Source organism: Pelecanus crispus, chromosome 9 (assembly GCF_030463565.1).
Source record: "Pelecanus crispus isolate bPelCri1 chromosome 9, bPelCri1.pri, whole genome shotgun sequence".
NCBI classification, from domain to species: Eukaryota; Metazoa; Chordata; class Aves; order Pelecaniformes; family Pelecanidae; genus Pelecanus; species Pelecanus crispus.
The window spans coordinates 34,016,292-34,039,927 of NC_134651.1; the positions used below are offsets into that span (position 1 = coordinate 34,016,292).

The 23,636-nt window shown below is 46.3% G+C and overlaps 1 protein-coding gene across 1 annotated transcript in view; it reads left to right on the top strand.

The window, feature by feature from the left end:
- Nucleotides 1-23,636, top strand: part of CACNA1B (calcium voltage-gated channel subunit alpha1 B) — a 310,510-nt gene that overhangs the window by 282,272 nt on the left and 4,602 nt on the right. Inside the window, exons 39-47 of the mRNA XM_075716221.1 lie at nucleotides 403-499; nucleotides 12,506-12,614; nucleotides 14,596-14,703; nucleotides 15,989-16,101; nucleotides 16,990-17,117; nucleotides 18,257-18,383; nucleotides 18,988-19,098; nucleotides 20,911-20,946; nucleotides 23,345-23,552. Coding sequence (XP_075572336.1) covers nucleotides 403-499; nucleotides 12,506-12,614; nucleotides 14,596-14,703; nucleotides 15,989-16,101; nucleotides 16,990-17,117; nucleotides 18,257-18,383; nucleotides 18,988-19,098; nucleotides 20,911-20,946; nucleotides 23,345-23,552 — 1,037 coding nt within the window. The remainder of the gene's footprint in view (nucleotides 1-402; nucleotides 500-12,505; nucleotides 12,615-14,595; nucleotides 14,704-15,988; nucleotides 16,102-16,989; nucleotides 17,118-18,256; nucleotides 18,384-18,987; nucleotides 19,099-20,910; nucleotides 20,947-23,344; nucleotides 23,553-23,636) is intronic.

The following is a 23,636-nucleotide window of genomic DNA, read 5'->3' on the forward strand; positions in this document are numbered from 1 at the left end:
TAATAATCCATTAAATAGGGTCTTTGTGTGCTGCAGGCTCTGGTTTTGTTGGGCTGCTGCAGCACTTGGGCAGTGGGTAGGGGCCATCTGTAGGCAGATACTCAGGCACAGGGAAGTAAAACGTTAGTGATAAAGGTAACCAGATGCAATGGTTGGGAAGCCCTGCACATGCCACTGAAGGTTTCACAGAAGAAAATCCAAGGATGTAGGTTTTATTGAGCAGCTGGTAGTTCTCTCTCTCTCTCTCTCTGTGTTAAAGTGCCTCCTTTGTTGCAAGCCCAGTTCTGTCAGACTAACCTTGCTTTTCAGTGTGTTTTGCCCTTCCAGTTTCTCCTGTGTGCCTGGGGAAAACCTGATTCGTCTTGGTTTTTGCTGTCGTAACATCTGATGTTTTCTTTCCAGTTGCCGGATTCATTATAAGGATATGTACAATTTGTTACGTGTAATTGCTCCACCCCTGGGCTTAGGAAAGAAGTGCCCTCATAGGGTGGCATACAAGGTTTGGAACTTCAGAGACTCCCTCCAGCATTTTCAGTTCTGATTTTGTTTCTTTTTGTCCCCCAGTGCAAATGCAAACAGTACAGAAAAGAAACTGTAACATAACTAAACCCTTGCCTGAAAAAAGGAATGATTGACTGACTGCCTCCTTTTTCCTTGATGCATCTCTTCCCTGTCTACTCCCACACCCCAGCTGGCTGGAGACAGGCAGCTTTATGAGACAGTGAACCCTATAGCTTCCATCCTGCCGGGTCTAGGTGGGAAGTGTTGGGGAAAAGCAGCACAGCATCTGAGCACTTTCTCTCTATATATACACACCAGAGAGTAAATGTCATCCCAAGATTTCTAGGGAGTAGTAAGTCCATTTTGTTTGGGGTTGATAGCATTGTTGCTCCAGTTGGATGAATTTGAACCCCCTCCCTTTCCTGAGCTGAAAGGACATTTATTTGATCTGGGCAGTGGTTAACTGGGTGGCAGAATGGGGTGGTTACCTAGGCTGCAGAGAGATGAAGGGATGAGCTTTTCACAGTTTAACAGCCAGAGATTACCTTGGGAGCAAAATTACGTCTCTAAGATTGTAAGCTATGATGGACATCCAGTGAAACCTCCTCCCTCATGGCACAGGAAAAGTATACTGTGCTTGAGAGCTGAGGTGGGGACCTAAGGACAGATCTTGCCAAGAAATCAGCACGGGATGACACTGGACTTCAGTGGGGTCCCAGTTACAGGCAGGGATTTTCTTGAAGTCAGTGCATGGAGAGCAGAAGATGAAGGAGAGAGAAGTGGAAGCAGCCAGCATGGAGTTTGCTTTTCTCTTTCACTCCAGCCCAGGTGTTTTCCACACCTGATTGGGGATTACGAGTTAACAAACATTGCAGAGAAGGCATGAGACCCTGTATCTCCAGCCAGGAAGCAGGGTCAATAGAGAGAAGCCAGGGGTAGCCATTGGCTGCAATTACAATTTGTGTCTCTCAGCAGCCTTTAAATTAGCTCTGGGCTATAAAACCTGGGTGGTATTTCAACTGCATTAGTTACCAAGGACAGGAATAGATGGTTTTGGCTTGGTAAGTTCTCTCTTCCGCCGGGTCCTGCATCAATGCTGTACATAGGAATTGAGACCAATGTCAGGGCAGCAGGCTGGTGTGCAGGTGCCTGCCTCTGAAGCTGTCCTGCTTGAGAAAGGGGTTTCATATGGGTGCTTAGGTTTTGGTTTCCCTCCTAGTACTGTAGAGATGATATACTGTCCTGCTTTTCTAGGGGCTAAACATTAATTAATAACATGCTGCAATATACTTAGGTCTCCTCAGATGACAGGCAGCACAGATTTGCACGATATAATAAGCAGGCATTCACTGGGAAAACAAAATGAGAGTGTCATAGTCATGCTTCCAGTTTCAGTAGTCAGAAAGAGCTGAAGCAGGAGAATTCCTTGCTGTTTCTGCATCCCTTGCTTTTCAGGGTAGGATTTTATTTACCACCAACATGCACTGAAGGTAAATGCCATCAGTAATGGGCTGGTCTAAGGGTCTGTTCCCAAATTTCTGCAATTCACAGTTTCCCCTATCACACAGGACAGCCAGCTGCCCTTGGTGGCCGAGACAACCACTTGACATTGGCTTGATGGAAGAGGGGCCCCATCAAATGTAAGGGAGAAACAGGTCCCATTTCTACCACCTTCCTGGAAGTCGAGTGCTTGGCTCTGGTTTTGTCAAACCTGAATTCAGGCTGGCTGAGGTTTTGCAGAGTTGCACCCTTGGCTTGCAGTCAGAGCAGTCCCAGGCTGTCCCTTGAGCAAACACACCAGGATTGGCTTTGCTTCTTTCATAGCCCACAGGCTGACCTGAAAACCAAACTCTTTATTCACTGAAGGAAAGCTGAATATTTTCTCTAAGCCCTATCTCTCCCTGTCCCATAACTCTGCCTACCAGCTCTCCCTGGCATGGTGAATACAGCCTCTTGACTGGTTTGGGAGGGGGGTGAGAAGGGGAAGTACCCTTCCACCCCTGCAAAGAGCCAGCCAAACCCGAGCCCTCCCCACACCCTCTCCACCCCCAGCAGAGACGTCAATCATTCCCCACAGGGACCCGTGTGCCGAGGCACAGCTCTGGCCATGGGATGTCCCTGCAGTGAGGAGGAGACGTTGGGCGTTGAAACACAGCAACGGAAGCGGAGAAACCTTTCTATTTACTCACCTCTTTATTTTAGTTTTGTTTTCCTGAGAAATCTGATTAACTGGATCTCTGTTTTCTTGTCTGCTTTCCCTTCTCTCCTCCTTTTCATTTGCTCTGTTGTGTTGTCTTTTTCCCCATCCCCTTCCTTTTTTTTCCCCCACCCGGTCTGGTTTGATTTCTGTGTCTTCTTGCTTTTGCCTCCCTCCCTTTGACTCCAAGTGGGCGCATCAGTTACACAGACATGTATGAGATGCTGAGACACATGTCCCCACCTCTAGGCCTTGGAAAGAAATGCCCTGCTCGCGTTGCCTATAAGGTAGACCACCCCCCCAGAAACTCCTGCCAATCCACCAGCTTTTTGTGCCGTGGCTGAAGTGGGTGCCAGTTTTCTGTGGCATTAGTGTTATTTTCCTGGGCTTTCTGGAGCTTTCTCTGCTTTCCAAGCAGACTGGATCTTGGATCACCTTCCTTTTTTTTTTTTTTTTTTTTTTTTGTGTAACCTTTTTTTTTTGGTCTTTGAAACTATGGCACATCAGTTTGTCTTTCTAAGTATGTCTCCGCTATCTCTATCAGTGTTTCTATCTCTCCTTTCTCATTGTGCTTCCATTTAGGCTAATTTGGGGAGGGAGGGTGCTAATGAGCAAATTACCCTGCCAATATGATACCCATTTGTCTTCCTACAGCTCTTTGACTATCCATTCTCACTAGCCCTTCAGTAGTATGTTGATTTTCCCCCCTCTTAATTAGATTGGAGTAATTAGAGTAGGCAGTACTGTAGGATTTAGCAAGCTATTAAACAGAGGCAACACCGCAAGGGCTCCTTAAATACCCTCGTGAAAGAAACTATTTTAACACAAAACATTTAAGACAGTAAGATGAAGAAATCACTCAAACTTACTGTTTATTCTGAAAAACTTTTTAATTGAACCACAGAAATGCATTGTATTCAAAAGGCTGCTAGCTGCTGCCTTTCAGACACTGCCTGGATGAATGGAGTGGAAACTTGGATAGACAGAGCCGAAATTACAGAGCAGACCCAGACCCCGCCAGTTAAAGCCATGCTGCTCTCCCAACAGCTCACATGGTGCTTGGAAATTCGCATTTGCACAGGCGATTCCTTGGAAGCTTTTAACATTGAACTTCACAGTTTTGGAGGGGGAGGTTTGTCATAAATATTTAGCATCGGTGTAATTGAGCATCCATCAGACTCAACAGTGGTTTTTTTTGCTGTTGATGTCATTTCAGCCACCACCATGCCTAATTACTGCACCCCACTGTGCTTGGTGCAATGGACCCAGATCACAACAGCCCCTCCAGTAGTGCTTGTTTTTTCACTGAGGCCATATGAAAGCAAGATTTTGTGAACAGACTCAAGATAAACCAAAAACCTGGGCCTGCCTTTACGAAGGGCACTTAGCAGCAAGAAGAGGTTCAGATATGGCTTCCTTCCTCATTGTGTTAAGATTCAAAATAAAAAGAAAATTAAACATAACCTTGAAGCTAGCCAGTTAGATATCTTTTCTGTATTCCTTTTGATTTGTTTCTGGCCACTTTGGTAGCTGCTTTAAAAGAGCATTCTGTTACAAGCAATTCATACCCACCGTACCATAACTAAGTTTGAGAAACCCAGCTTTGGCAAAATGCCAGCTCTGAGGTCTCAGCTATTTCAGATAGATGAGTAGATAGATAAACATCTATATAAAGGTACCAATTATACACAGACACCCAATGATTTTGAAGTAGTCAATGCCTCCTTTTAGCACCTGTTAGTTTCCATTGACTTAAAATGGAGCTGTGTCCTGCTGAAAGCCCGGCAGTAGGTCTTTGCAGCTGGACAACCAGATCTGTTCTGTGGTCACACATGCGTACCAGAAGCATAAAGCTCTCCCTTTTTTTTTTTTTTTCCCCCAAATCTTGTACAGTTAAAGGAGGAAAAAAATAAAAGGGAATAATGTGCTAAAATAGACATTTTAAACAAGCCTTTTGGCTGACTTTCATAGTGTGGCATCTCTGTGCCTCTATGTGCTCGTTGTCAACTGTTGCAGCAGACTTTCCCCGGGCAGAGGCACTCCGGATGTGTCTTCCCTAGTCTGTCTTCCCTGGGAGTTAGCTGCTATCTCATTTGATTTGTCTGTCTTTACAGAACAAATCCACAGAACTTAGGTACGTATGAATGGTTTCTTTTTAAAATACAGACTCCTGATTTTTTTAAAGATGTCTTTAATTTTTACCCATCTACTAAGAAACCTCTAAAAGGTGTCTATGTATGACTGAACCATAAATAGAAATGGGTGCAAGTCAAGTAGCTCAAATCTAGACTGAACATCAGATTTCTCTGAGCTTGGAGGTGATCAGATTCATTTTGCACATTATCAAAGAGCCCCGAACTACAGAAATACAGACTTAAGACCAGATCTGAATTTTTCCCATGGTGTAAGGCTGCAGCTTGGGCTCACCCCCACTCCCAGCTATGGCTGCTGATAAAACTAAACCCTCACAGGGAGGCAATACTGGTTTTTGCTCCATCCCTCCTCCACTTCTACATGCAGCACTAGGAACAGCATGTCCACAGAGACAGGTTGGTGCTAAGCATCCTCCCCCAGATGTGGGTCGCGGCATCCCCTTGCCCTACACCTGCCAGGTACCCCACCCCAGTGTCACTCTTGCTGTCCTCCCACAGTTGTTGGGGGCTTGGGGAGGACAGTGCAGCCCACCCAGCCATGCACACCTCCACACAGAGCCAGCGTGCAGAGGGACAACAACCCCCTCGTCCTGCAGCCATAGCTCAGTGCTGACAGCAGCTAGGGCTCTGTCTCTGCACTATTTTCATTCTCTCCCTCTGAACCAGATGATTTTAAAAAACTTTACTCTTCTGTCTGGCAAAAGCTCTTTTGCCCTACATTGTCCACCCTTTTTCTTTCCATATATATTTTTCCCAGTCCTCTCTGCAAAAGTTTTGTGTGTTTTCCCCGTCTTTGTTGCCTTCTCAGTATGTGCACACTGTCATTTCCTTTGGATTTTTCCCTCTTTGCAGCCTCCTTGGCTGCTGTCCTTCCTTTCTGCTGTTTTCTGGTTCCCCTTTCTCAACTGTTCTCCTTGGTTGGCATGACCAGCCTCTGCAGTTCTGTGCGTGTGGCTTGCTGCTTGCCCCGAGGTGCATGCGTGGGGTCCTCCGGCCACACTGCTTCGGCACCCGGAGAGCTCTATCCTCTGCTGGGGGGGGTGAGAAAAGGGTAAAGGAACTGAACTTTAAAATATCTTCTACCAAGTCAGATGAAAAGAGGGAAGAAAACCACTTTGACTTCACTCTGGTGTCTTGAGATTTGATCACTTGCCTATTTTCAGATGAGGGTGGTGGTGATTTTTACACTCCGTTTATGGTCATGTATTGGGACTCTGAGGCCTCTTAGACAGACTCAGCCTGTCTGTAGTGAAGGGTCCTGGGATTTTATATGCTATTCAGTAGTAGCAATAAGGGCAGAGCGGCAGCCAGCTTTGCTTTCACCTGGAGTCAGACTGTCCTTTCCACCACAAAGCTTTGTGTGCATCTTTAGACAAAATGGGAGAAGGAAACACCCATGACACTGCTAAATCTCTCTGACACTACAGTGCTGTCAAGACATCTTGCAGATAACTGCAGGAGTGGGGTTGGAGGATGGTTTTTTTGAGAGCCTGAGGATGTGATTCTTAGGAATGGTGTGATGCTAGGAGAGGCAATAATGCAAGACTTTCCCCACTGCTCTTCAGAGTAATATTTTTACCTTCCTCGCTGGGAGAAGACAGGATCACCAGCAGGCACATCTCCACCTCTGTCTGAGTCTAGCTCTAGGTGAAGCCCTGCATGGAGTCTGCAGGGTGATGCTGGCAGCCGGAGGGGGCTCTTGACTTTATTTTGTCATCCTCCTGGTGCTGTCAAGCACAGCTTTGCACACCTTATTTCAAGGGTGACTTATTGCAGGGATTAAGAAGGCTCTGGCTCTTTAGCACCTCCTGACATAGCCAAGGCTCCTGGATATGTGATGGGGGGTGATCTTGGAGCTGGGCTGGCTCCCCATCCACACCAGGGCTGCACCTCACGTTGCCTGTCACTGCCACATGTATTTTAAAATCTGGATTAGATCCCTGAAGGCTAAACAAGAATTTGAACCATCCATTTGCTAGCTGCCCAGACTTGCTACCTCTTCCACACAGAGCTAGCATTATGCATTGCTTTTGCTGGACAAGGAGCAAGTTTACACTTACTGAAGGTAGGATAACATCTCCATGCAACAGGTCCCGTTGTATGCCAGAGACAGAGCCCACATTTCGGGGCACAGACCTGGCTCCTCTGTTGGCTGTGGAAAGGAGGAAGGCCATAGCCAGCCTCTCTGAAGCCAACAGAAGAGTTAAATGAGAGTGGAATAATTACAACTAGGTCGGCGTGAATTATTCATAGCAAATAATTTATTCACCAAACTCAGCGTTGTTTCCCACAAGCAGCGCTCCATTGTCCCGAATTTATTCACATTTGGGGATTATTCCCAGAGTAGTTCTTGTCCCAGAGGCTGCACAGGAGCTGCTGATGGGCTGCTCTTAATAATTCAAATCCATCAGAGTGCCAGATAGTTTTCCTGGCATTCATAGCTCAGTATGCTCCTCTTCCTGCTAATGTTTGGACAAATGTGTCAGTGAATAAAATTTACGGTGCAGATATTTCTGTTCAGTGCTCACTTTCTGAGTTAGGCTGGGAGCCACAGGAGACCTTTTATCCTGGCTTTTGACACTGGGATGAATGTTCCCTGCCTATTCGGACATTGCCTGAGAAGTTTCTAAGCAGAAGATCTGCAGAAACCAAATGCTGAAAGGGCATAAATTCTGTCAATTCTGCTTGACACAAAGGTTTGGTTTCTGATTAGCGATGTCTTTGTTTATTTGCAATTAAATCACTGCTAGAAGTGGAGAGGTGTCTGCACCCCTCCTGACCACGCAAGTAACCACAGCAAAAAGCATTGCCTCCCTAACCCTGGCTGTAATCGGTTACTACCTTGCTATCTGCACAGAGTTAATTAGGAGACTCTAGAGACAATATTGCAGCTACTACCTCTGGGGCCTTTTGCTGCAGAAACATTAACGAGCTCCCCTCACCCTCGCTCGGGAGAGGGGTGCCTCTGAAACCACCTAATTAAAATCAAGAGCTGGAGAAGGGTCCTCCAAGCACAGTTGGGAAACAGGAGCGGTGACTCCATCTGCTGCCGACTGCTTTCCCTCAAATGCTCTTGGAGGAAATTGGAGACGAGAGGAGGAAAAGGAGCAACATGGAGAGCAGGGAAGCCCTTTCCTGCCACGTCTGAGCACCTGGCAGGGATTTTTACCCTTTTTCCTGCTCCCCAGTTATTAATTCACCTGAATACCCCTCATCTGTGGCTGGCAATTCCTAGGTCACACCAAGTGATGCAAGCTTTTTACTAGTGCAGGGAAGTGTTCAGTCCCCTGCCATCTGCATCAGTATGCCCATATGTTTTCCTTCTGGGGTCTAGAAAGATGGAAAATTATCCAAATCAGATTTATTTTTTTAAATCAAATTTTTGCATCGTATTCCAAAGCATGAGGAACTGGTAAGACGTGGCCTTGAAGTGCAACTTCAGCCAGAAGGAACAGCAAAAATGCAGGGAGATGTTAATTTTACTTTAAACTGTGTACAGGCTAAACAACTAGTTCAGGTTTTTTTAAAGCATGTTGTTGCCCATGCTGTATGAAAAACATTGAGATTTTCTCTTCTACCCTGGTTAGGAATGAAAATCAAAAGTTTTTGATCAATTTTTCAAACAAAATTTTGGGTCAATCGGAATATTTGACTTTGAGTAATTTTACCAATTTCTATTGGATTCCAGTTCCTTCTAAATGGGTCCTATAGAAATGTAAATGAATTACAATATAGCTAAAATTAGAAAGTAGCTTTGAAAGGATTGAAATTTCTTGCACTACACATGTTGGAAGGAAACATTTTTATGTTAAGGTTGTTTTATAATATGGGGGGGGGGATGAAGATTTCTTTTTGTTTGCAGTTTCTGTCTTTCAGTTGCGTTTCTGCCTCTAGGAAAATGCACCAGATGATGTGCAGGGGAAGTTCAGGTGCCAAATCCCTCCTCTGGGGCAGCTGTGCCAATATCTGGCTGACTCCTTGGCTCCCCAGAGTGTCAACGGTGCTGCAGGGACTTGGTGCGAGTATGTCTCACCAAACCACTTTATCCCTTGCCTCCCTAACATGGTGTGGTGGCAAAGCTATTTTGAACCAAAGATGAATCAATTCTTTTCTCCCAACTGCTTCATCTTCAGCAGGAGCTCTCCCAGAATTGCGGTATATGCATTGGAGCAACATATTTTCTCAATTCACGCTTCCAAGAAGGCAGTTTTCACTGATGTTGGGAGGGATCTGGGGTGACTTGTATCCAAAACCTGTTGGGCTTTGCTGCAGCAGGTTATAAGGCACTTCTGTCCCAATTAATGGCTTTTTTGGCTAAGAAATGGGCAGCTGCTCTGCCCTGGTAGGTGCAGCTTGCAACCTGCCTTGCAATACAAGTGCTCCTCAACTGGCTGCCAACAACCTGCCCCAGGGGAGGACCAGGAGATGCATCCCGGTTTGCTACCCCGATAGAGAGGAGAGGGAGACATCCCAACCAAACCAGACCAAGCCTCCCCTCTCCTGATATGACTGCTAGAGCCAGTGGTCACCCCAGCTAGGGGCTGAGAGATGTGCGAGGACCTACACAACGACCACACTCTCTGTTGGCTGATGGTTTAGCAGATCGGAGATTGCAATGGCCTAAAGGTGTCCCGGTTGACCTGTTCGACCAGTCTGTGTATTGGGATGGAAAAAATGCTGTAGACCAGGCAGTGCTGAGGGTAGCATGGGAAGGAGGGAAGGGATGTGGTCTGGGGAGAGACTCTTCCAGGTGCCTGTTTGCAGTACTCCTACTCAGCACTTGCACGTTGAGTTTTGCTCAGCCAACCTTCCTGCAAGTGTGCAATTGCAAGTGTGTATTCCCTTGGAAAACCTCCCTCTAAATCCTTTGTTCCTGAATGAAATTTAGGAGGAAAGACCTAGAGCATTGCTGTGTATAGCTGTGATGTGGCCTGTGTTCTGCATCCATTCCCTTTGGGAATTTGTTCTAGAAAGTCAGTTGGGGGGACCTGGGACATATCAGTCCCAAAATGTAATTTGGTGCTAGTTTTTGTGAGGATAGAGCTCTCCTGGGAGGAATTAATTCTCATCTGCTTGTTCTTCACTTCCATGCATCTTCTTTCTCTCTCCATCCCTTAACTGTGTCTCCCACTGAGCTGGGATTCGGTGGGACTCTGTAAGTGGTAACTGTAGGCTCACGTCGATACAGTAATTTTGTTGTCACTTTTTCTGTGCTGAGGGAAGAAGGCTGAATTAAAATCCTGTTTCATTTGACACAAGTGAACAGAAGAAATTGTTGTGGTGTTGCCAGCATTTGATACTGTCATTGAGTTATAAAGGGAGGAGAGTCTTGGCTTTGATTTCCTTATCCCTTATCTCTGAGGCTTGTCAGACATGGAAGATAACCTCTGGGCATGCTTTAAGAAAGCTCTTTGAGATTACAATGGTTTGTCTCAGACTTTAGGAGACAGGGTAGGCTGTTACACGAGTCTCTTGTCCCTGCAGCATGCAATGAGATCCAAAGACGTGTAAGAAGATAAATAAGGAGGTCTCCGCTCCTCTGAATGTCAGCTCACTTCAGAAGCAGATTTTTTTTGTACTGTACCAGTGCCCTATGCCTTCTGTCTGCCCCTGTCAGCACCAGCATGCGTCCCCCCTGGGGGGGGTGGGGTGGGGGGGTGGTGGTGGTGCATTTTCTCCTTGGCTGGCAGAAAGTATCAGGGCTGGAGTCTGTCCTCTCTCAGGGCACCAAAACCCCTAAGGCATCTCAGTTCATACCTCTGGGAAATTGCACATTGGAGATTTCTTTAAGCTGGGAGGCTACCCCAGTGATGGAAAGGGCGACCAAGTCTTCATTCACCAGTCTTGGCTTGGTTTTGGGTAGATTATAGGAGTAGGAGTCTGGGCTCACACTGAGTGCTCTGCCTCTTGCCTTGCCTGAGACTCCAGGCAGGTCCCTGTTCTTGGCTACAGTGTTTCCCTTCACCAGCAAAAAAACTGCTTATAAGCAGCAGTGCTTCTACTGCACAGCTTCCCCAGACGAGCAAGGAGGGTGAGCAGGATTGCACAAGGCACCCCTGAGCTGCTACAGTCACATATGAAGTGAGGATTGCACCAGCAAAGCTGCATCTCTGAAAAATAGTCACAGCCCTTGACATTGCATAGTATTGTAGCGTACAGAGCCAAAGTGGGATCTGGCCCCTTCTGTGTACTCTCCACTGCAGCAGCTTACTGCCTTGGTGAGTCTGCAGCCCACTGCTGACTGCGCTTAAATTTCTTTAGCAGCATGTTGGGCTGTTGTTAAACAAAGAGAAGGTTTCTGTACAGTGATAGGGATCAAAATAACAGCCTAAGCAGCTTTCAGATGTGGATGGAATTCCCTCCTGAGCAAGGGGCCCAGGGCAAGCTAACACTTGGTTTTACAGGCTGCTGTGAGGCTCTGCTCAGACAGATTAATGCCCAGTGACTTCCTTTGGTTGCATGTACCCTTGAAGAATGGAAACACAGAGGCTTATCTGATATGGCTCTGGCCAAGGAAGTTTCTAAACAGCTTGTGAAAGCCGAGGAGCTGAGAAATCATTAGGTTGCCAAAGGAGAAGAAATCCATCCTTTAAATGGGTTGCTAAGGTTATCAGCAAGGCTTGGAGAATGCTTCTCCCCATCTGCATTTACATGCTCTGCTGCCAGTGGTGTTAAGGGAGCCACAGCTTTCCAAAACAATCTCAGGTACTTCATTGCTTACAAGAATGATGAATTTGCCCTGTCAGAGGTGGTCCTGACTGGTGATTGGGAAGGAGTTGCTACCGGGTCTGAAGATCTTGGAAGATACTGATCCTGAGGGTCTATTCATACTGAAAGTTCATACTGAAAGAAAGTCACTGGGGGAAATTATAGTCCTACTCATGTTAATCCAGCCTCTTCCCTATGAGTAAGGTCTGGATGGAGCTGTGTAGCGCATTGACTGGAGGGAAAGGAGAAGACCTTCAGAGCTCCTGGGATGCCCACAGGGAAAGGAGGTAATGGGCAGAACGCAAGTGCCTCCAATGAAAAGGATATTGCACAGCTTCACCTACTAGGAGCCAGACCCAAACTCTCCCAGAGCACTTGAGACACACCACAGGGTTCACCAAGCTTATGTTCAAGTGTGCTTCGCGCTGTGTACAAAATGCACCATCACAGGTTTATATATATACATATATATTTATATCTTCAGGGTTTATATCTTCTGAGCATGCTGCTTTGGCAGGGAAAGCTGTGCTTCTCAGCTGAGAAGCTGAGAGGTTTTTTTCTACTGGCAGGGATGACGGGTACCAGCCACATGTCTGGAGGCTGCAGGTAGGAACATAGCTGGAGACAGTCAGGAGCAGGGTACCAGGTTGTGAAATGGGATGAGGACATTCAAACTGGCTTCTTTTGGAAGAACTCTCTTTGTAGGATTGCAGTACAAATGCTGGCAAATCAACTGTTTAACCACTAAAGCCACCGTTACAGCTCAGACTTGCTCCTGAAAAGGAGTTGGCATCTACATGGAAAAGATGTGGTTTAACTCAGTGCACAAAAGGTTAACACATTTGTAATGTGGCTATTTCTAAGGGTTCACAGAGCAGGAGGGAAGGGGTGGCGGGGGGGGAGGAATCCTGACCCCCACTCACAGCCACTGCATTTCTCTCTCCAGCGCTTGGTGCGGATGAACATGCCAATCTCGCCTGAAGATTTAACTGTCCACTTCACGTCCACGCTGATGGCCTTGATCCGCACTGCCCTAGAAATCAAACTTGCCTCAGGTGAGAGGGAGGTGATGTCTGACAGTAGGTGTGGGCTCAAACCCCAACTTGTCTGTTGGCTTGGTGTCCTCCCAAAACCACCGAAATATCCTGACCCAGGTGGCAATCCTATTTTCCTATTGCCTGCCTGCCATCTGCCAGCACCCAAGGACAAAGGAGCCTCAGGGACAGGCAACAGAGAGAGGTCCCGAGCATTGCTCTGCTTTTGGGGTGGCCAGATCCTGGCATCTCTGTAGATGAGATATGGAGAGCTTTGGCCGTCCAAGTTGGGAGCTCTCAGAGGGGAAGCCCTGTGCATGTGCTCGTTGCTGTATAACAGAAATGAGAGTTTCCATGCCTCTTTTCTTAACTATTCCAGCACAAGGGAAAAACAGCCCTTCTTCTCCAAATGCTGTCTGCTGGCAGTGAAGCAGTGACTCCAAGTGCCATGAACCACATTCCACCTTGAGATAAAATTTAATTATTTAAGTGTTTAATCAGGCATTTACTTGACTTCCCAATTAAACATTGCAATGTAATAAAATATGTTGGCCTTTTCTCTGGGTCATTACACTATTTAATCAGGATGGCTGGGGTCAGAATCAAGGCATGACTGGCCAAAGCATTTTTATACCTAATTTAAAAGCTAACAAGAGGTAACAATGCTCTTATGAGCAAAGGGCAGGGCAGGGATAGGATGTTGTGCTTTTCCTAAGTGGTTTTAGGCCAGCCATTCAACCTCTCTATATTAATACCTCCCTCATTTGCTTAAACTTTGTCTTTGATGCTTTGGGTACGTGCTGCTGGAAGAAGACACAAGTTTGAGGTCACTGGGACTCCCCTAGGGAGTGACACTGAGCATCAGACACCCATTTCCAAGGATGTATTTAGGACTGCCTGGGATTTTAGGGACCTGCACCTTATTTTAGTAATAACCTCTAGATAAGGATGCTGAGAGTTTGTATTATTTTAGGCTTCTAGTTACCTGCCAGCAATAGCAATTCAAACAGTTGAAAAAAAGGCTGAAATTTGAAAAAGGCTTCCCCCACCCTTTTCTTTGGTCACACACTGGAAGGGAACCAGAGAAGAGAGCTCAGCTGATAGCGCTGGATTCTTTCTAAAGTTTATATCTGCTGCGAATTGTGAGTTTTGACCCGTTTTGTTGTTATGTGCTTCGTTTGAATAGGTTTCATGTGCTACATTTAATTGAGTCTTTAGTGGGACTAACAGGCCCTTAATAAACCCTCCTTAATGAGTTTCCGTGTGGGAGTTCAAACCACCATGTAGCAGAGTACCCAGAGCCTCCTCCCATCACTTTTCTCTTAGAAAAATAATCTCTGTCATTCAGATGAACTACTTAATTGCCTACTGTGCAGTGCATTCATTTGGGAGCTGGCCTGTTGGCTTACATATACTTTAATCACTTTCCACTTGTGTATTAAGATCTCACTTTGGCTATTTGAATAATGCTGCTGTGTTCAGCTCTTTCTGTTTTACCTTGTGATATAGCTGCTGTTTGATGCTGCTGATACAGAAGAGCGTGCTTATGTTTCATTGCCAAAGACTTTGAGAAGAGTTGTTGGTGAGGAGGGTTTATAATCAGTCGTGGCATTGCTCATAGTCCAGCACCTCAGACCAGGTCCTTTGCATCACACCTGGGAGGTACTGCTGCTTTCTGCTGACACTATCCAGCACCCCAAATGAGCAGGCACCTGCAGTTAGGTAGAGTAAGTCTGAGCTTAAGTTTAAGTCTCAAGTAACAGCAGAGGGTCAGCAGGTTGAAGCAATGATGGTCCTGCTGAGTTCACATACTTTTGTCATGGAGGAGGTCACCAATTCCCTTTGCAACGTTTGCTGCTGCTGGCACTGGCTTGCTGTTCTCAAGAAATGGGAGTGGGGAAATGCCTTCTCCTGTGCTTGCTGTGCTGTGTGGTATGTGCTGACAGGACAAGGATTTTCAGTCTTCTTCATGTGCCTCTTTCTCTCCCCTCCCTTTCTGCAGGGGGTGTTAAACAGCACCAGTGTGATGCTGAGTTGAGAAAGGAGATCTCGCTGGTTTGGCCCAATCTGTCCCAGAAGACTCTGGATTTGCTGGTGCCTCCTCACAAACGTAAGTGGTTCATCAGCAAGCGCCCAACCCATCCTGGCCACCTAAAGAGGCCAGAGCAGGTTTCTCCTTCCTTGCCTGCTCTGTCCCTAGCCCCATCTAGGGGCACAGTCATCTAGAGGATGCAGTGAAGAAACTGAGCGCAGTTCAGCTTCTAGGTACCCTCTATGCAGGCTTCACAGCCTGCACCTCCATACCATGGTCACATAAGGAGTAGGAAAGCTGAGGTCACATCTAGGTATGTATTTCATTATGCTACAGTAGATTTCCTGTACTTAGGGAAAAAAAAAAAGCCAGTGTCAAGAAGGGACCGATGCCCTGTGTGGCCTCTTCCAGAGCTTTTTCTTAGCTTTGTCTGCCTCCAGCCTGTGCCTTACATGACAGGAGAGCAATTTCTACCATCTGGGCTCCAGAAAACCAGGGGGAGAAAATTAAAGTTTGCTGAGAACTTACAGAATCAGAAGTGAGGTATTTTGGGGCTAAAGGCCTTCGTGTTACTTGATGATGTCCTGGGCAAATGTGCTGAGAAAATGAAAAGTTTGCCATTATCCTGATTGGCCCAGACAAGGACTCTGGATTCCTGATTAATGAGAAAGAGTGCAGAGCAATAAAGGCATTGTTAATTAAGAAAAACGAGGGAGCTGAGGAGGTGCAAATCAGTGAGTCGTGACTGCTTAGGTCTTTTCCTCCTCTCCTCTCTTGATGCCTATATATCTGCTGCTTTAACTTTTTGCTCTAGGGTAAGACCTCCATTGCTGTGTGGGGAAGGGCTGGTAGCATAGCTGTGAGGGTGAAAAAAGACATCTGGAAAAATGAAATGCTCTTTGAATGTATATTAGCCCCATATGCCCCGGTTGACTGTAATTCAAAGAAATGGGAATAAGGCTTCTTTGTTGATAAAAAGCTAGCTATGGATCTGGTATTAATTTAGCAATTCTTCTGTCAGCAATGCTTACAGTGCCACAGCATTTTTCTGCCTGGCTTTTTTCCACACAGTCTCTGTGAATGTTTGCTACAGAGAGCTAGATACAGGGGCCATCCTCCTCAGATGTGAAAGGCAGCAACAGGCAAACATCTGAAGTCTGTTGTAACATTTGCTTGGTCTTTTTTTCTTTCCCACTTTTCTGTCTCTGTTTTGCGTCATTATTCTAATGTCACCTCTTCTTTCTCCTTGTTTTTCACTCCCATTTGTTGTTATTTCTTGTGCTCTTTGGCTTATTATTCTCTTCTTCTGTTCCTTTCCCGTTCCTCACCTGAATGTCTGCTGTGTTTCACCATCCTCTGATAGCCGATGAGATGACTGTGGGGAAGGTCTACGCAGCACTGATGATATTCGACTTCTACAAGCAGAATAAGAACAGCAGGGAACAAGTCCACCAGCCGCCTGGAGGCCTGTGCCAGGTACTCAGCCAAAAGGTGTCCTTCTTGGTCCTCCGTCTTGGGCAGCCTCTTCTCCAGTGTTGAGCAGCTCTCACGAGAGTCACTGGCTCATTTCATCCAGAAAGTCTAGATGTTTCTCCAGGCAGGATTTGAAAATGCTGTCTCAAAAATGGAAACCTCCCCTGAAAGTCTCTTTCTTTCAAAAAAAAAATTGTTGCAGTTGCCTTTTCCAGTAGGTCTGGAAAGATCTTTTCCAAAAAATGTCAAGTGACATTTGTCAGTCTATTTTCAGAAGTGGCCTAGGCACTGGAGAACACTGATAGGTTTCTTTGGGACACCAAAGAATTATTGAAAGCTGATGACAGTTTGGCTATAAAATGTTGAAGTTACTTTTGAAAATGGGAATTATTCAAAATCATATTGGCTCTAATAGATTTGAAGATTTTTACAATTTCTTGAAAATATTTCCACACAACTGGCTTGGGATTGAAACCCCAATGGTTTCTGATAGGACAAATACCTATTGATTTCAGGATAATCAGCCAGCTGATCTCTAGCATGGCCTGTCTGTCTGTTTCACAGATGGGAGGCTACAGCAGACCCAGTGTCACAACGAGCCACCTGAATTGCACAGCCCCTTTGGTCACATCAGTGTATGAAATCCCTGCTGTTCTCTGGTGACCGGTGGAATACTTTGTTAGAGGGAAGGGGGATTGCAGCACAACTTCAGCTTGTGCAAAGCTGAGGGCAACAATTGTCCTTCAGAGCCTCTTACAGCTCTGGGAAGGCTTTCTGCTGGGCTGATCTCTCAGGGTGACAAAGTGGACTTTTCATTAACTAGGAAAAGCACTGCAGCCCATCCCTCCATATACAACTTTGTCTCTGACCACCTTTCCTTGTGCTTCGCAGCCCGGACCGGTGTCGCTCTTCCACCCCCTGAAGGCCACTTTGGAGCAAACCCAGCCCACAGCATTCAACAATGCTAAGGCATTCCTTCGCCAGAAAAGCTCAGCCTCACTCAACAACGGGGGGGCGTTGTGAGTATCCCATGATCTCCCCACCAAAGCTGTAACACAGAGAAGGGGCAGACTGGGTGTATGCATCAACTCCGACCACTGCTGGTTCAGTTGCTCTGGAGGTGGGGCGGCACAGCTGGTGACACCAAGACCTTCACACACGCCCCTTCACACCATGGCTGGGACAATTTCCCACCGGTGGCTACTGAAATGCCTCCGTGTGGCTCTGCCTGCCACTGCTGCCTCAGGTGCACTTGTCCACATGGTGGTAGCGTTGGGTTCTCCAGGCCGCATGTTTTCTTAATGGTCTCCTCTGAATCTTAATTGGAGAGGTTTCCATTGTAGCTAGTTGTGTGAGTTTACATACAGGAATTTGGGATCATTGTAGAACAACCAAACAAACCCCGACCTACCAACCACCACCGCAATGAGTTCTTGGGGGTCAAAAGGTCCTTGGGAACAAAGTCATCCCTCGAGCTCATGGCACTTGGTAACAGAAGAAGCTTCCTGAGACTTTCCAGGATAGAATCTGGCTTTTTCTCTTTGGACAAAATAATACCTCCACAGAGAGCTTACCAAACAATTATAGTAACAGTGATCCCTAATCAATTCTCCATTTCCTGCTCTTCTTCAGGTGACTTTCCTCTGGGTCACAAGCGCTATGGATTTTTAGTGATAGACATCTGAAGTTTAAATGTCCCAAATAACCCCGATGGGGAAACCAACGTCAGACTCAACAGTGAAACCCAGGGCCACCTGTACCACTGTGCATTCAGTGAATGTACTTTAGCATGGCCACAGATGTGTTTGACCAATGTCTAGCCGGTCTTGCATACATAATTTGCCTGAACTCCAAAATTCTTCGTTCTTCATCAGAACTTAAGCTGCAGAAGTTGTTTCCCTCAGTTACTGAAAAAAAATGTGATGGTTTGTTTGATTTCCTTGTTGTTCATGGGATATTCAGGCTGTATAGGAAGTGGTCCTGACAAAACCCAGGGGACCTTATAACTTCACCAGCAGCTATGCCTATCCTGCAACTAGTTTCACAAGTGAAACCTCAAAGGGTATCTGAGTGGTTTACCTTCATCATAATAAGGTCAGCAAAATCTCTTTGAAAAAGAGTTGATCTTTCTTCTTTTTTCCTCTTTTCCTTCTGACAGGCCAGCCTCAGAGGGTGGGATCAAAGAGTCCAGTTCTTGGGGGACCCAACGCACCCAGGACATGTTTTATGAAACCAGGACACCAGCTTTTGAACGAGGCCACTCAGAAGAAATCCCCATTGAACGGGTGAGCAAACAGGGTGACGATGTGAAGACAGGGTGAGATGCAGTAGATTTTAGAAATGCAGTAGATCTTGGAAATTTTAGAAAATGTTTAGAAAAAACAGGTGAAGGCAGGGTGAAATAGAGTAGACAGTAGGTCTGTCCCTTGAGACAAGCATTGTTCTGTCTCCTACAACCCCAAGTTTGCTTGAACATTATGGAGAAAAAACAAAGCTGGTAACTTCTACAGTCTGATAGCTGTATATGTGGACACGTTTTTCATGGAATTTGGTGTCTGCTGCAAAAGGTTACTTAAGGTTATCTCTTCCTAGTTGTCCCATTGTCCCAATCCCATTGTCATCAGTGTACAAACTCAGATGAAGGGTTTCACAGCTCACAGCTAGGGCACATTGCCATGGCTGGTGGAAGAGCTTGGCCCACTGTTGTCCTTGTTGAAGACAGCACTGTAGATAGAGTAGCCTGGGCACTCCCCAGCTCTTAATTTACTCTCTTTCCCATACTAGCATCTCTTCACAATTAAATCAAACTTAGAAGAAGCCTGCTCAGATGATGGTTTCAAAGCTGATGTTCATGTTCTTGCTACTGAAACCATTTCTTGTTTTGATCAGGTGGTAGAAATGAGGGAAATCAGCCCCACACTTGCCAATGGAGAGCACCAACCAGGCCTGGAGAGCCAGGGGCGGGCAGCTTCCATGCCACGCCTAGCTGCCGAAACTCAGGTGAGCGAGGGAGACTTTACTGGTGGTGGGAGACTGAGAGTGGGTCAAGAACTCAGTATCTTCTCTCTGCTTGCTGTGTTGTTGGAAGTTGCTTGTGAATATTTGTTTTAAAATATGTTTGCTGAACATGGAGACAGGTAACCAACCTTTGTGCTTGGATGGCAAGTATTCATGTGTAGACGCAGCACTGTCCCCAATTTTATTCATCCCTGGTTGCAGCAAAAAGCAACCCAGAGAAATCCCTCTGTCTGTGTAGCTAACTGATGACTACCTACCCAAGAGCGTCTGTTCTGGTTAACTGGGAACAGCACTGTTTGCTAGCCTGTATTCCTGCAAGTCATACGTTTCCCACTGACAGTTGCGTGCCATCTATCCAGACAGACAGTCAAGGCATGCTCCCGTGCCCTAGCCATAAAGAAAGCTGGAGATGTGCTGCGATTCTCTTTGATGAATGTAGTAGGTACAGGAAAATACCACGGAGCCTGTGCCTGGAAGGCTGCATTGAGACACTAAGCATCCTCCCTGTTTTTTTTCTCTTCCCATAGTATTTAGCATATACTGTATTGTGACTTTGGTCAGTAAAATGGTGTTGAGGATTTCCCTTGTTTAACTTCTTGTAAAGAAATCTCATCACATTACAGCAACTTGTGGATGCTACTTAGTGCATAGGATGTCATGGTTTTCACAGATCATTTTGGGGCATTTCACATGTTCATTGCTGGCTTGTTGTCCTGGACGCTCTCCAGCCACTGTCCTGCCTCCTGTATGTCACAAAATCTTACCACTCATAGTCGTGTCTCTCTCATTCAAAGGACCTGATTCATATAGTTGAGAGGGAGCAGCCCGTGGTTGTGGGCTGTTTCCATTGCTCTCCATGGGAAGCAGAACATGAAAGATATGCTGCACCCTAAAACTAAAAGTCTGTGTATTGCATACACTGCAATAACTCCAACAGATATAATCTTTTTGCTAACGTGCTCAGGCTGGCACAAGCCACACTTCATCGGCTAGCAAATTTCCCAGCTGACTTCAGAAACTGCAGTCTTTGTATGAGAGCTGGGATTCTCTGCGTTATCAGGAACACTACTCAACATGCTTAATAAGAGAAACAGACCCCAAAGCAAACCCATACTCCCTCCCTTCCCCCTTCCCAGAACAAAGTTGTCCTTTATGCTAGACCAGAAGTAGCACCTTTCCTTCAAAGGCAATGCAGCTGGCAGCAGCAATGCCAGCAGCACAAGCCTTTCCTTGGACGACTCCTCTCCATTGCAGTCAGATATTTGCAGAACTGAGTGTCTCTCACAGAAGCATAGTACGTGTTCCCCAGGGCACAGCTGCCCCATGTGAAAGCTGTGTAATCTCATTATGAATCAGGCCCATAATATCTGAGCGGATCTAACCTCATTTAATAATACAATGTTTTGGTGTTTGTAGCTTCAGCTGAATAACTGATGTACTTTCTGTATGTGTCTTCCCCCTCCATGCCCTCCACTCTCCCTCTCATGTGCTGCTTCTGCTCTCCCCAAACTTTGAGTTCTTTATAACTCTTATTTGCAATGCTTTCTGTTTCTGGATGTCTCCCTTTCTGTTTGCCTGTCATTCCTCTATCTTTTTATGTTCAACTTTTTTAAAAAAAATCTTCCTATGCTTTTAATCTCACCTCTTCCCTCCCTCTTTGCTGTCCTCCTCCCCCATCACCTCCCCTCCGTTGTCGTCATCGTGTCTGCTGCACATCTGCCGTGATGTCTGACAATGGCTGTACTGTGGGGCTGCTTCAAATAATGTCTCTCATCTTGTCCGAATTGTTTGCAGAGGAGCAAAGCACGGTCACCTGGGAGTTACCTAGCAGTATGTAGTTTGCACTAAGTTGTATCCTATTAAATCCATGTTAAGAAATAATTAACCTTCCTTAACCCTTTACTTTTTTCCCTTCTCATTTGGAGTCCAATGTTGCACCGATGCAGCCAATATCTCTTTCCACTTTGCTGCAGTTCCCTCGATCCACAATTGCACGCCGCACGCTGTAATAGCAGGGATTTTTTGTTTGTTTGTTTTGCTTGTTTATTTGTTTTTATATGCCTTGTTGCACAGGAATTTAGGAAGTGAGAACAATTGGTTTGGTAATGAAGAAGCAATTAGTAACTCTCTGAAGGGTTATGGTATAGTCTCCTGAGGCTTGTGAGGATTCTGTGCATGCCCCGTTAACGTAACAAGAGCATTGTCAGGATTTATGGAAAGGGTATTCATTGCTTTGCCACTTCCCATTAGTGTCAGTGGGGACTTCTGTCCCTGGAATAAGCACAGAATCTGGTCCAAAGTCCAAAGAGGAATGTTCATTTCTTGTGGATTTGGATGGCTTTTTGTTGGAAGATCTGTCGTCTTCTTCCTGGCAGGTCCTAAATGGATTTTGGATTTTAGCAGGAAGTTATTTTCACTTCTCACTTTTTTGCCCATGTCAGTCAATTCCTGAATCTAGCTGTTGAGTTTATGGACCTCTCTGCCCTCCTCCATCTTCAGGCTCAACACAAAGCAAGGAGGACAAACATGAAGCTCTCCAGTATAATTTCTTGCCCATAGAAAGTGCACACAGCAAGAGACACAGGAGGAGGCAAATGCAGCAAATCACAGTCCTGCTAACTGAACTGGTGCAGACCCTGGGGATGCACCGATGCCGCAGGCTATGCTGTGTTCCCCCATCCCAGCAGTGTCTGCCTTGTGTCCCTGACAAAGCTTCCAGCTCTAGCACTCCACCTTGCCCTCCAGTGGGAAGCACCAAAATTTGGGTAACTGCCTGGCAAGAGAGAGAGAGCAGCAAACAAAGATTCAGCCCAGACTGCCCCTTTGCATGCAAGGTAATCCACCTGCGACAGCCTGCTGGCAGGGAGAGTGGTTCTTTCCACTCAAAATAATGAGCAGAGCTGCGAAACAACTGGCTTTCCATTGTGTAAATATCATAGGGCAGCAGAGATCTGAATTTCAGGGTAGGCAAACAAGATAGCATAGACAGTAAAAATAATACAGGGCTCTTTGGAAAGGTTACAATGAACAAAGTAAATGTTCTGCAAGAACTGTTGCTGGAGGCGCATACTGGATTGTGAATTCAAGCAAGCATAAGATCTGAGGGACTGGAGGACATCCTGAGCTCCCTCCCTGTCAGGTTGGCCGGTGTGCTCCAAGGTCTTTCCTCTGCCACATAGCTTTGATGCAGTGGTAGGCCCAGGGAAGCCTCCAGAGGATGAATGAAGCCCTGTCTCCACCACAGAGCCAGCTGGAGGCCAGCAGAGTGAAAGAGAAGGACATATGGGAATTGTCCTCATTTTCTGAGCTTTATACCTGGTGATTGGGCAGTTGGGAATGGAAAGGCTGTGTGAACAGCTGTCCTGCAGTCTTGGTTTCTGCAGAGCATCTTTATAAGGTTTTGAACCTAAAGGGAAGTCAGCAGAGTCTGGAGGTGCCACAGGCAGAGGGACAGGGTCCAGCAATGCCCAAGGGAGGCTGTGTTACTGCGCTCAGTGTCCAGATGTTTGGCCACAAATGATTTGAAAACAGCAATAGCAAACCCAAGTTTCTAGAGATGTCCTGGTAGAACTGCAGGACATACATACTATCCTGCTTGTCCAGCCACAAGAGCTTCAAGGAGTAATGGTGGGACAAGAAGAGTTGTTTAAATGTTTGATGGGAGTTGTCTTCAGTTGCAGGGAAATAGAGCTAATTACTAGGTGGCTTGGCCTGTACCTTGCCCACTTATTATTCATGACTTTTCTCCCTTTCCATGTGATGCCCAGCAACGCTTTCATGCTTTCCTCTTTGGAGATGCTTCAGGGTGACCACAGGCCCTGAAGCAGCTTTGGATGAAACTAGTCTTGGAGAACTATCTTTGTGAGATGCTTGGCTACTGTGCTCCCCTATGCCCCTGCTAATCTACTGTTGACTCCTGTGACGCTGTGTTTGGTGTGAAGTGCTGCATATCACTCTGCACCCATGGTACCTGTGGATTGGCACTCTGCTAAAAGTAGAGCCCATTTCAGCAAACAGAGATCACATTTGCTCCTCAAATTTAGCACTAAATCTACCATTCCACAAGTCCTTCTGCCCATTCCAGTTATATCAAATTAACCATTTTTCTCCTTCCCCTCCTTGCCCCTTTCTCTTACTGTAAAACCCTCCCCATGCTGGGAACCAAGCAGCTGAGCACGGTGCCATGCCTGCCCTCACCCTGCTCCATGTCACTCTGTCTGCCTTGCAGCCCATCTCAGACACGAGCCCCATGAAGCGCTCCGTCTCCACGCTGACCCCGCAGCGCCCTCACGCCATGCACCTCTATGAATACTCCTTGGAGCGCATGCCACCAGAGCAAGGGCATCACCACCATCACCACCGCTGCCACCGACGGAAAGAGAAGAAGCAGAAGTCCTTGGACAGGTCCCCCCATCAGCTAGCTGATGGAGAAGCTGGTAAGTGCTTTTCAAACAAGGATTTGTCCCTCGTCCTCTTCCCTTCAGGACACACAGTGGTCATCTGATGTGATTTGGGGTCCC